This window comes from Budorcas taxicolor, chromosome 3 (genome assembly GCF_023091745.1).
Source record: "Budorcas taxicolor isolate Tak-1 chromosome 3, Takin1.1, whole genome shotgun sequence".
NCBI lineage: Eukaryota > Metazoa > Chordata > Mammalia > Artiodactyla > Bovidae > Budorcas > Budorcas taxicolor.
Window position 1 is genome coordinate 40,704,550 of NC_068912.1, and position 12,486 is coordinate 40,717,035.

Sequence of the window (12,486 nt, forward strand, 5' to 3'; positions counted from 1 at the left end):
TGAGGAGGAAAATCCTCCAAAAAAAAAAATTGTATCATCAAATGATACAATTAAAATTTATGCCATCTGACCAATAATTATGCATTTTTATGACACAAATATTTTGATAAAATATAGTCTTAGTTGATTTTAATGTCTGTTTACATTTTCAAACTTAATATGGCTAAAATAATATATCTTAACTTTTCCCAGTCCTTTCTATGAAAATATTTAAGTATATTCAGGTACAAATTAGAACAATCTTCCTGAATTTCATATTATGTGCATATTCCAATTATGAGAAAATAAGTATACAATTCAGTTTAACTTTGTTAAATTTCTTCACACCTGGTATGAGGATTAACTGAATCATTTAAATTAATAAAAATTTTACATCGTATGTGTCCCAGTGGGACTTTACGTGAAAACACATATTTTAGAATAATAACATTTTAGAGTAAAAACAGATTTCAAGTCCAAATCTTGTCCAAGTTAATCCAAACTAATCAAGTTTATCATTTTCCAAAAATGATTATATTAAAATGTTTATTTATATGCTCAAATTCTTTCAACTTTTTAACTCAGAACTATGAGCACAGTACTATTTTGATTCTGGATAATATGTACTCTGTAATAATAGTATATCTTCATTGTCTAAGAATACAAAATATGGTTATTGGACATTTTATTTTAGTTAACAATTGCTGAATTAATCATTAACCACTTTTTTCATTCACATGACTTTATGTAACATACTTATTATTAAGTATTATTCTATTATCTAGATTTGCTATGTCATAGCAAACAAGTATTTCAAGATGAAATTTAAAAGTAGCAAGATACATTATTTGATCTGAACTTCATCAAAATCATAACATGATCAAAAATTACCTAAAGAATGTTATTCAGATTTATGCTATTAATGGGGAATTATTTATGAAAGAGAAATTATACTAGTGTTATTTTTCTATATCTCTGTGAGTAGTTTTGATATAATTATATCACATTAGAATCTTGATATAATTTTTACTTTTAAGTGAATAGGCTCATACTCTTTATGAGACTATACAGTCATCTATTTTATTGTATTGAATTTTGAGCACTATAATTTACATTTTCTTTGCTTTAAAGAACTCATTGTGATATAATACTGCACTAAATACTTGGAGCTCTGAGTAAATATTGCAATGATAAATGTCAATATTGGCATTAATATTTTACTTTTGGATTGAGAGTCAAACTTACACAGCTTTCCTGATAGAAATTATATTTCAGTATGAGGTTCTTTGAGATCTGAAAATTAAGTTAAGCTTTAACTAAATATTGCATATATATATATTATTTGAGTCAAATTATAAAGTAGATATCAAATTGCATAACAAGCTTTTTCCAATGAACAAGCAAATACACATGTTGAATCTATGTGAATATTTGCAGTTTATTGATAAAAGTGCTTTGAAAGCAATATTTTCTTGTGCATTCCAATGTACAAAAATATTCCTTTCAATGACGTTGAAAGACTATCTTTCCCAGCCTTCAGACTTGCTTGAGTAGTACTCAAACCACTTCCCATCACATGCCATCAAACTGTATTTGCAAATGCTTACATTGCTTTACTAACAGTAAACTTCATTTCTCCAATTCCTTACAACATAAATTAATAGCCAAATCCAGTTGAAGAAGTATTTACTGAAGAATATCTAACTGGAGAGGATTATGATTCCCAGAGGAAAAATTCTGAGGATATGCTATATGAAAACAAACAAATAGACGGCAGGGACTCTGATCTTCTGGTAGATGGAGATTTAGGCGAATATGATTTTTATGAATATAAGGAATACGAAGATAAACCAACAAGCCCCACTAATGAAGAATTTGGTCCAGGTGTTCCAGCAGAAACAGATATCACAGAAACAAGTGTAAGTCAGTATTATGCTCTGTGTCATTGTGTCTTATTTCTGGTATATTTTCATGTTCATCTTCGTGTCTTTTCAGGTTTACAATATAGATTGTTCTTATATAAATCATGAATGTTGATCACTACTAGGAGATCTTGATAGATTCTTCCTCATGGAGATCTCAGGCCATACTACTGGAGTCTTCTTTTGAAAGAATAATCTCTAATAGCACTGATAAGATTAAATCAGTCATTGTCATTCTGGATACCAAGACTATTTTCTAACTTTTAAACAGTTTAATTGACCTTTCTTATCAGGTGAAGTTCAGTAATCCATCATATTATCATTTTATTGTTATAATTATTACTATTTAAACTTTTGAACTTCTTTACTAATTTCTTCCTACCACTTCTATTATTTTGATTTTAATTTGAAGATACTTTTTGTTTATTGCCTTGGAATAATAACTGAGGTCAACAGATATCATTATCTTTGTATAATATGTCTTTAAGAAGCAATTGTTCAATCTCACTTAAGGTTTAGCATTAATGTTATTGTGTTTTCCTTTGTATATTTTCAGTATTTAAAACTTTAATTGGTTTCTATGTTAAAAAGTATATTTTAATAGATTGTTTACATGCACTTATATGATTAAATAACCTTTTTAAAAATACTTAAATAGCCTTATTTACTTAAAGACAGGCTGCTTGAATTTTTCACTCAACAGATTAATGGCCATGGTGCATATGGAGAAAAAGGACAGAAAGGAGAACCAGCAGTAGTTGAACCTGTAAGTACTGGTGTGAATACGTTGTAAAGGTTGGTACAGTCATTTATATCATGAGCTATCACTGCTGTAAATTATTATGCATGTTCATGTAGTACCACTGAAAATTCTGTATGTCTAAACATTTATAATGCCACAAGTAAGTGAGTTAGTAAATCCAGTTCTGGCAAGCAGAATTTCAATAAATCAAAAAACAGAGAGGCAGAAAATTTTGGAATTTGATAATAGCTGACAATCTTTTAATCTAATTCTTTCCTTTTATAACTAAAGGGACTTAAGATCAAAAGGATTTAAGTAACTTTCCTGAGGTTCAAATGTTTGGTAGTTGATCTATGACCTGAATTTGTCTCTTCTATTTTCCAATTCAGTAATTTTTCCTCTAAGCACTGTGACTTGACATAATTAGAAATATATTATTTAACATAGTACTTATTTGTTTCATATCCAAATCACATCATTAATTATATGAAAACATTCTTTTTAAAATTTGCCTCCTTTTCATCTATTGGAAGAAAAGTGATTTTTCAGATTTATGTGAATTGGTAAGAAGCAAATTCTTATTGGAAATCAATTTTATTATCATTCTCTTTAATCAGCAATTTGGGGGTAAGAATTGCATTAGAAATCATTGGAGAAGGAAATGGCAACCCCCTCCAGTGTTCTTGCCTTTAGAATCCCAGGGACAGGGGAGCCTGGTGGGCTGCCGTCTCTGGAGTCGCACAGAGTCAGACACGACTGAAGCGACTTAGCAGCAGCAGCAGCAGCAGCATTGCATTAGAAATAAAGGAAGTATGTTGAACTACCTCAAGCTCATGAAAATCATTTCAGAAACTGCAAGGACAATTTTTTTTTTTTAAGTGATGGAGGAAGATAAACATAAAAAAGCTGCATCTCTAAGAACATTGTAGTCTATTACTCCAAAATCTGAAAAAGCACATCATATGCTCACCAACATCTTTAAAAACAATTTCAGAATAAATTTGTCTTTGTTATGCAAAGTTACAACTAACTTTTAAAATGACAAGACAATTTTCGGAGTAGAATCATAAACTTTTAGAATTGGGTTCTTATCCTGAAATAGTATTCTATTTCTTGTCTATTTAAGAACTTACATTTATTCCCAATTCTTTAACATGGACTTTACTCCCTTTTCCCTGAATTAAAGTGCTTAGGTGCTCTTTCTCCCACCTTTTCATTCACACAGCAAATATTTATCATGTTCTTGCTATGTACCAGGTGTTATTCTGGCTGCTAGCAAAAATTTGGTTAAATGTATTTGCCCTTTCGGGGAGCACTTAGTATATTCTTTTTGTAATATTACTTATATGAATATTTGTTTCCTTGCTAATTAGTTCATAGATTTTCTCAGGACAGGAATTATGTCTTCTATTGTTTTGAATTTCCTCCCTCCCAGTGCAAAAATGCTTGTAATTATCTTTGTATGTAGGAGCAGGTAATTCACGTTTTAAAGTGCTGTGATGTGGTACTTTGATAGAACCAATTACAAAAGAGGTTAGGGGTTCCATTGCCCTAGTAATGTCTTTATCCTTTCTTTAACTGTAGGGCATGCTTATTGAAGGACCACCAGGGCCTGCAGGACCTGCGGTATGTAATGTTTTAAGATTATTTTTGTCTTGTTTTTTTAAATCAGATATAAGATTTCTATTATACTGTTGAATTTATATATTTTGAGTATGGAGCTTCCTTGCTGACTCAATCAGTAAAGAATCTGTCTGTAATGCAGGAGAGCTGGGTTGATCCCTGGGTTTGGAAGATCCCCTGGAGGAGGGCATGGCAATCCACTCCAGTATTCTTGCCTGGAGAATCCCCATGGACAGAGGAACCTGGTGGACTACAGTCCATAGGGTCACAAAGAGTCAGACATTCCTGAGCGACTAAGCACACGCACACACATTTGAGTATTGAATTATAGAGGCAAGTACTTAGAGGAGCCAGTGGCCTTAAATCAGTTTCTGATTTGGCTATCCAAATGATACTCTTTTGAGTAATATGAAATTAAATTTTGTTTTAAATATTTTTAGTTGCTTAATTATCTCTGACTTTTCTAACCTCATCTTCAACTTTGTACCTGAAAATCATAAAAATATATAAATGCCTTCTTTCTTTTTTTATAGGTATAAGCATATCTCAATGAATGGAGTTGAGAATTTTAAGTAGACTATTGCTGCCTTTATTGTACTGCTGAATGTAGTGATTATCAGCTTCCATTGTCGTTTTTTAATAAGGCTGTTGTTACTCATCAGTGTGTCTTTATTGTCAGGGAGTTGTACTGATCTGACTTTGTAAGAAATCTTCTTTCTTTTGTGTAATTAATTAAATTCTTGTCATGTGAATTAAATATATTATACCCCTGCCTATAAATACTTACACTCATAGAAGAAGATAAATGATTTCTAGATTTCAACTTTGTGGTCACATTTTTGCAGTCTAATTGAATGAGTATACCATTTCTTTCACAAGAGCCGGAAACCAGCTTCCACCTCAGGAATTGTACATTGGCAGGATCTCCTTTTCTGTTCTTCCATGGAATGTCTGTGTCTACCCTGAGAACAAACTTGTAGAGGAAGAGTTGAGCTAGCTATAAAGTGGCCCATATGATGTTCTTTTTATGGGAAGTTTAATAGGCCAGTTGTTTGGGAGAAAGTGTTTGTTTATGAAATATAAGTGAGTTCGTCTTTGAGTTTGGTAGAATGAATTTGCCTCAATACTAATAAATTCAGGAATCTGACTCATCATGGTTTATTTCTCTGTAGGGTCTCATGGGTCCTCCAGGTCTACAAGGCCCCACTGGACCCCCTGGTGACCCTGGCGAGAGGGTAAGTGAAGGAATTCAAAAGAATGCAACTTAAATAAAAAGAATTAAAATATATTCTACAAATTTAAGATATTATTCTTCTCACTTGAATAACATGTGAGTTCAATGTGCAAAGTTTTAAGTTTTCTAACTATAATTTTAAAAATGAGAGGAGAGAATATGCATTAGTGAGAATTTTTTCATTATTTATAATCATTTTTTTTTGATATGAACCTGATACATTAGAGCAAGTTCTTCCTTTGGAATTAAGACATATTTTCCAGGAACTACTACGAATGTTTAGCTGAATGCTGGTAGAATGAGTTAATAAGCCTGCATCTAATTTGAAGATCATGTCCTGGGTCACATGGTGAAATAGACTATTAATGTTAAGTCTGTAGGAACTCTTCTTGCAAAATCCCTTTTTTCTTCCTTGAGTAGCAATAAATTTATGTATCATTTAAATTCTGTAAAACTAGTGCAGTGAAATACAGTCCTCTCTAGATATACTTACTATTAGTAAAATAAGATTAGCCAAGGAGTAGAGGACAAATTAAAAATTAGGTAATGTAGAGTTATGGCATTCAAAGTTTATTTATTAATTTTGATGATTTCATTTACTTCCCTAGGGTCCTCCAGGACGTCCTGGTTTACCAGGGGCTGATGGTCTACCTGGTCCTCCTGGTACCATGTTAGTGTTACCGGTATGTATTTTTATTGTTATAAAGATAACCTGATGTTTTGTTATCCTATTGTTGAAAAACATTGCAGAATCATATTATAGATCAATCAAAAATCTACTGTATGAGGTAGAGATACTTGAAATGAAGCAGCCTCCAGGAACTGGATAATTTAATAAAGCAAAATTCTGGTAAATATTAACTTTGCAGTAGAACTAAGCCTTTATTATTTCATTATATTTTGACAATAAAGTTTAAAGGACCTAGTATTTTTAATTGTGTACTTTATCGTGAGTCATATGGGTGGCATGCATTTCATGTATTATATAAAATTACTATACTCTTTACCACCATATAGACACTAGCTGATACTTTTTAAATAACATATATTTATACTGTTATTATTCATTGACCCCAAATTATTTGTTTTACCTTAAGATTGCTTTTTAAAGTTGCACAGAGGAATTAATATTAAAATGACCTTACTACTCAAAAGCAATCTACAGATTTAACGCAATCTCTATCAAATTACCCATGTTGTTTTTCACATAACTATCAGTAGCATTAAAAAAAAAAATCCCAAAATATATATGGAACCATAAAAGGCCCAGAATTGCCAATGCGATACTTAGGAAAATGAACAAAGGTGGAGACATAAGTTTCCCAGAGTACAGGAAAGTAACTTTACTACAAAGTTACAGTAATCAAAACAGCATAATGCTGGCACAAAAAGACAAATGGATCAATGGAGCAGAAGAGAGAGCCCAGAAATAAACTGACATACCCATGGTCAATTAATCTTTGATAAAACAAGGAAAGAATATACAATGGGGAAAAGCCTGTCTTTTCAGCAAGTAGTGTTGGGAAAGTTGTACAGCCAAATATTAATCAAATATTCAAATAATCAAAATTCAAACACACCCTCACAACATACACAAAAATAAACTCAAAATGTTTTAAAGATTAACTGTAAGACATGATACCATAAACCTTCTAGAAGAGAACATAGGCAAAACATTCTTTGACATAAATCATAACAATGTTTTCATGGGTCGGTCTCCCAGGGTAATAGAAACAAAAGCAAAACACAAATGAGACCTAATCAAGCTTATAAACTTTCACACAGGGAAGGATACCATAAACAAAACAAAAAGGCAACCAATAGACTGGGAGAAAATACTTGCAAAATATGCAGCCATCACTGACTTAATTTCCAAAATATACGTCTCATATAGCTTAATAACAACAACAGCAAAACCAAACCAAAACAAAACACACACACACAATCAAGAAATAGATGGAAAGACTAAGTAGGCATTCAGAAAACTAAGATCATGGCATCCAGTCCCATCACTTCATGGCAAATAGACAGGGAAACAGTGGCTGACTTAGTTTTTCTGGGCTCCAAGATCACTGCAGATGGTGATTGCAGCCATGAAATTAAAAGACGCTTGCTCCTTGAAAGGAAAGTTATAACCAACCTAGACAACGTGTTAAAAAAACAGAGACATTACTTTGCCAACAAAGGTCCGTCTAGTCAAGGCTGTGGTTTTTCCAGTAGTCACGTATGGATGTGAGAGTTGGACTATAAAGAAAGCTGAACACCAAAGAATTGATGGTGTTGGAGAAGACTCTTGAGAGTCCCTTGGACTGCAAGGAGATCCAACCAGTCCTTCCTAAAGGAGATCAGTCCTGGGTGTTCATTGGAGGGACTGATGTTGAAGTGGAAACTCCAATACTTTGACCACCTGTGTGGAGAGCCGACTCATTTGAAAAGACCATGATGCTGCGAAAGATTGAGGGCAGGAGGAGAAGGGAATGACAGAGGATGAGCTGGTTGGATGGCATCACCGACACAATGGACATGGGTTTGGGTAAACTCCGGGAGTTGGTGATGGACAAGGAGGCCTGGAGTGCTACGGTTCATGGTATCACAAAGCCTTGGACACAACTGAGCAACTGTATTGAACTGAACTGAAGTAGGCATTTCTCTAAAGAAGACATACAGATTATCAATAGGAACGAGAAGAGATGCTAAACATTGCCAACTGTTAGAGAAATAAAAATCCAAACTATAATGAGATATAAACTCATGCCAGTCAGAATGGCCACCATTTAAGACTACAAATAATAAATGCTGGAGAGGATGTGGAGAAAAGGAAATTCTCCTGCACTGTTACTGGGAATGTAAATTGATGCACCTTCTATGGAAAACAGTATAAAGGTTCCTTAAAAAACTAAAACTTAAAAAACTAAAATAGGGTTACCATATGGCCCAAGAGTCCCACTCCTAGCCATATATCTGGAGAATACTAAAATTTGAAAAGATACATGTACCCCAGTGTTCATAGCAGCTCTCTTTACAATAGCTAGGACATGGAAGCAACCTAAATGTTCATTAACAGATGAATGGATAAAGAGGATGTAACATATATGTATATAATAATGGAATACTATTCAGCTATTATTAATAAAAAGCAGCATGGATGAAACTATTGATTATCATACTGGGTGAGGTAAGTCAGACAGAGAAAGACAAATATCATACATTATCACTTATATGTGAAAACTAAAACATGATACAAATGAACTTATTTACAAAACAGAAACAGACTCACAGACTTAAAAAGCAAGCTTGTACTTACTAAAGGAGAAGAAAGGTAGAGAGATAAATTAGCAGATAAAAGCTACTATACAGAAAAAAAGATAAACAGGTTCTATTGTATACAGGCAGATATATTCAATTATAATAAATCATAGTAGAAGGGAATATGAGAAAATATGCAATACACATATATTTAGCATATATATACATATTAATTCTCTGCAATACCAGAAGCTAACACAACTTTGTAAATCAAATATACTTCAAAAAAATTTATAAAGTTGCCTAAGTTCTTGTGAAAAAAATAGGTTTATCTATTTAAATATAATATAGACTCAAGTAATAATATAGCATGGGAAACATATTCATCCTGCATTCTGAGTTAAAAATAAAAAGGAGCTTTAGCATTTTATGAAGGGATACAGAAAGGATGTTTCCTAGTATAATTACTTAAGGGAAACAAACTGAATCCATCTCAAGGAAGATTTCCTGTGTTCACAGAGATTCTAGAGGTTTTGCTCAGAAAATAGCAGTTAATCAATAACACTGTTGAACTGAGTGCATTTAGAATTTTCACAAATGAGTGGATAGAGTGGGTAGCGTTTGTGCAGGTAAAGAAATGGATGATGGCTTATTCCAGTGTTTTTAAAAATTATGAATTTAAAATTATAGATTCTGTAGTCTCTTCTAAATGTGGTAAAATGTCTCTTCTAAAATGGTCTAGAGAACTTTCATAAGAAATAAAAGGAAAATTTAGAAAAAATCAAGGTATGATTCATGATGGAATTACCTCACACTTTGTAAAATCCCATCATTTTAAGTAAGTAGTGTTTAAACTAGTATAAGGCACCTACTTGAGAAAGTCTGATTTTGAGCTTTTGTATGTTATTATCTTTTCTTAGTTTCGTTATGGTGGTGATAGTTCCAAAGGACCAACCGTCTCTGCTCAGGAAGCTCAGGCCCAGGCCATTCTTCAGCAGGCTCGGGTAAGAAAGGACCAACATGTAGTCCCATAACCTGATTATGTATTCAATTACACAAGAGAGAGAGAAAGAGAGAGAGTGTGTGCGGTGTGTGTTTATGTATCTGGAGGGTGCTACTATTATGAATGAAATTCTATATAGTATATTGAATCTAGATGGAGAAGATGCTAAGAAAATATCTGTTTTTCCAGTAGGAATATTTTATTTGATATTGAATTTAAATGACTGGCCTTTGCAGTATTACCACACATAATTCTTGCTAAAACACACAAACCATAACACACACATTTTCTAATTTTATTCAAAGAGGGCTGATGGTGGATTTATACATCACACCCTTTATCTTTCACATCCAGTTTTCCCTGCTAAGGCGTATGTCGTATGTCAGTGATCAATGAATAAAGAGGGTAAACTTTTAAATAATTTTTCCACCTAATCTTACAGATTATTCAGCATATCCCAATTAATCCAGAAATTTCAGTTTCTTAGGCATTCTTGTGTAGGAAAGAAATCTTCAAATATGCAGTCTGTGTGAAACATTGTAATCTATATTTTATTTTTCCCAGATCTGCTCAGTTCAGACTTCATTGTCAACTAAAAGTTTTCCACTATCTGCATACCTGTAGAATATAAAATTGTTTATTTTTAAATTTGTTCCAGTTGCAATTAAAATATAAAGAAAGAAATCAAAGGAATGGATCAGGAAAGAGTTGAAAGTGATATAATACTTTTATTCATAGTATAGTCTTGTTTTCTTTTCAAGGAGAAAGGAAATAAAAGGCTTACAGTGGTATGGATATGAGTTCCTGCTTCCTAAGTGATATAAATCATTTTGGTGATAACTATTTATCATCATAAATTTATGACTGCATAAATTATTGCTTGGTTACATCATTTATAAAGACAATGAAAATTTAAAATACTTGTTTATTAGGTCTTAACATGATAGAAGTCTAAAAATATTTAAATTGGTTTACTAATGGTGCATACAACCTATAAATTATATTACTTTGGACAAGTTTTAGGTAATTACTTGAGCTTAAATAGTTTATTAGGCCATTGAATTCCTAATTTTATTAGTCTTTTTAATCTACTTGGAAATAGGTAGCAAGCATTATAATTCCAATTTTTCAGATATTTAATCTCAAGGATTAAGAAGTGTATTGTCAAAAATCTCATGGTGAGTCAGTAGTGTAATTTTGGAGATATTACTGTTTTCATCTCATGCACTTTTCTAATATGATTTTACATATTATTTCTATTGCAATATTTTTATATCTGCTATGGTAATCTAAATATTCATCTTTGGAATCACTAATATTCAAAAATAGCACACCACACTAATTTAACATCTGTCAAATATTTATCTTTTTACTCTAATTGTTCCAGCTTTTCAAGTGTGCTAATTTCACATTTCTAATATTGTGTCGGCAGTGCATGTAATAAGTCTATTATGCCTATGATTTTTTAATATAAATGTATTTTTCCATAAAGCACTAAATTTGAGATTTGTTAAAATAGCCATATTATCTTAACACTTCCTGATCAATTTTGCTTTTATTTGGCTTGAATTGTCATAGCTTTTCATAAGACACTGCTAGAAAACTTACTTAAAAAGCATCTCAAACTGTTCACAACTGAAAGTATTTTCAATGAGAATTGCACCTACATATTGAAGACAAATTTATGCAATATTCTGAATGTACATTTGAGTAGAAAAATGATCAGATATTGTTTCTTATTAGATATTAAAATCTACTTTTACTTGTATCATAAGATAAATCATAAATATATAGTATAAGACTGTATAAGTTGCAACAGTTTAAAAAAAGTTTGATACTTATTATGTCATTGTCATTCTAGAAACATGATTCTTCAGTAATCAAACACTCTTTCTACATAGCAATTATGCCTCTGTTGATCAGGCTGTTACTCAAGGGCCACTTGTACAAATAATTATTGTGATTTAATATGCTCATCCAAGGTAGCATTCCTGAATTTGCTTTATTTTGTTTTCTAGATTGCTCTGAGAGGTCCACCTGGCCCAATGGGTCTGACTGGAAGACCAGGTCCTGTGGTAGGTTATCCAATAAGATTTTATATATTTAAGTTCCTGTATTCGTAGTTCCTTGTGCAGCTTTGGTCAGGCAGTTTTCATTTCTCTGGCTAGTGAAAGTAAGGTAAATAAATAGACTTGCATTTCATTTTGTTTCCATTTCAAAGAAGGTATTTGAATTCAGTCCTCAGTAAATTTTAATGAAAAAATTGCAGTAGGACGTTCTCAAATCATACAATGAAAAATATAATTATATCACATATGCAATTATTAACTTTTCAAACAGTATTATTTATTTGTACAATAGAGTTATTGAATTTCAATTTTACAATAAATTCTTGAGATTTAATTTTAGGTTAAAAAGAATTGATTAAAGAAGGAAAAATATATGAGGCTAATGAAAAATTGTCCATAATCTTAGGAGAAAACAGGAGATGTGGCTTAAACTTTAAGTTGCCTATAGTATTTCATGAATTGTTTCAGATATTAGAAAAACTATTTTGTCTTTCAGAGGCTCTTGGAAAATGTGTTTTGTTTTTCCTTATAAGCTTACTGACAAGCTAATGTGGTCTATATATTTAAAAATATTCTCAAATATTTTGAAATTTACCAAATGCTAAGGACTATAGCAATTCACACACACACACACACACACACACACACACACACACACACACACACAG

At 32.0% G+C, this 12,486-nt stretch overlaps 1 protein-coding gene across 1 annotated transcript in view; it reads left to right on the forward strand.

Moving 5' to 3' along the window:
- COL11A1 (collagen type XI alpha 1 chain) overlaps positions 1-12,486 on the forward strand; it is a 222,042-nt gene that overhangs the window by 70,691 nt on the left and 138,865 nt on the right. Inside the window, exons 8-14 of the mRNA XM_052638265.1 lie at positions 1,644-1,898; positions 2,605-2,667; positions 4,228-4,269; positions 5,439-5,501; positions 6,109-6,183; positions 9,667-9,750; positions 11,768-11,824. Of these exons, the coding sequence (XP_052494225.1) occupies positions 1,644-1,898; positions 2,605-2,667; positions 4,228-4,269; positions 5,439-5,501; positions 6,109-6,183; positions 9,667-9,750; positions 11,768-11,824 (639 nt within the window). The remainder of the gene's footprint in view (positions 1-1,643; positions 1,899-2,604; positions 2,668-4,227; positions 4,270-5,438; positions 5,502-6,108; positions 6,184-9,666; positions 9,751-11,767; positions 11,825-12,486) is intronic.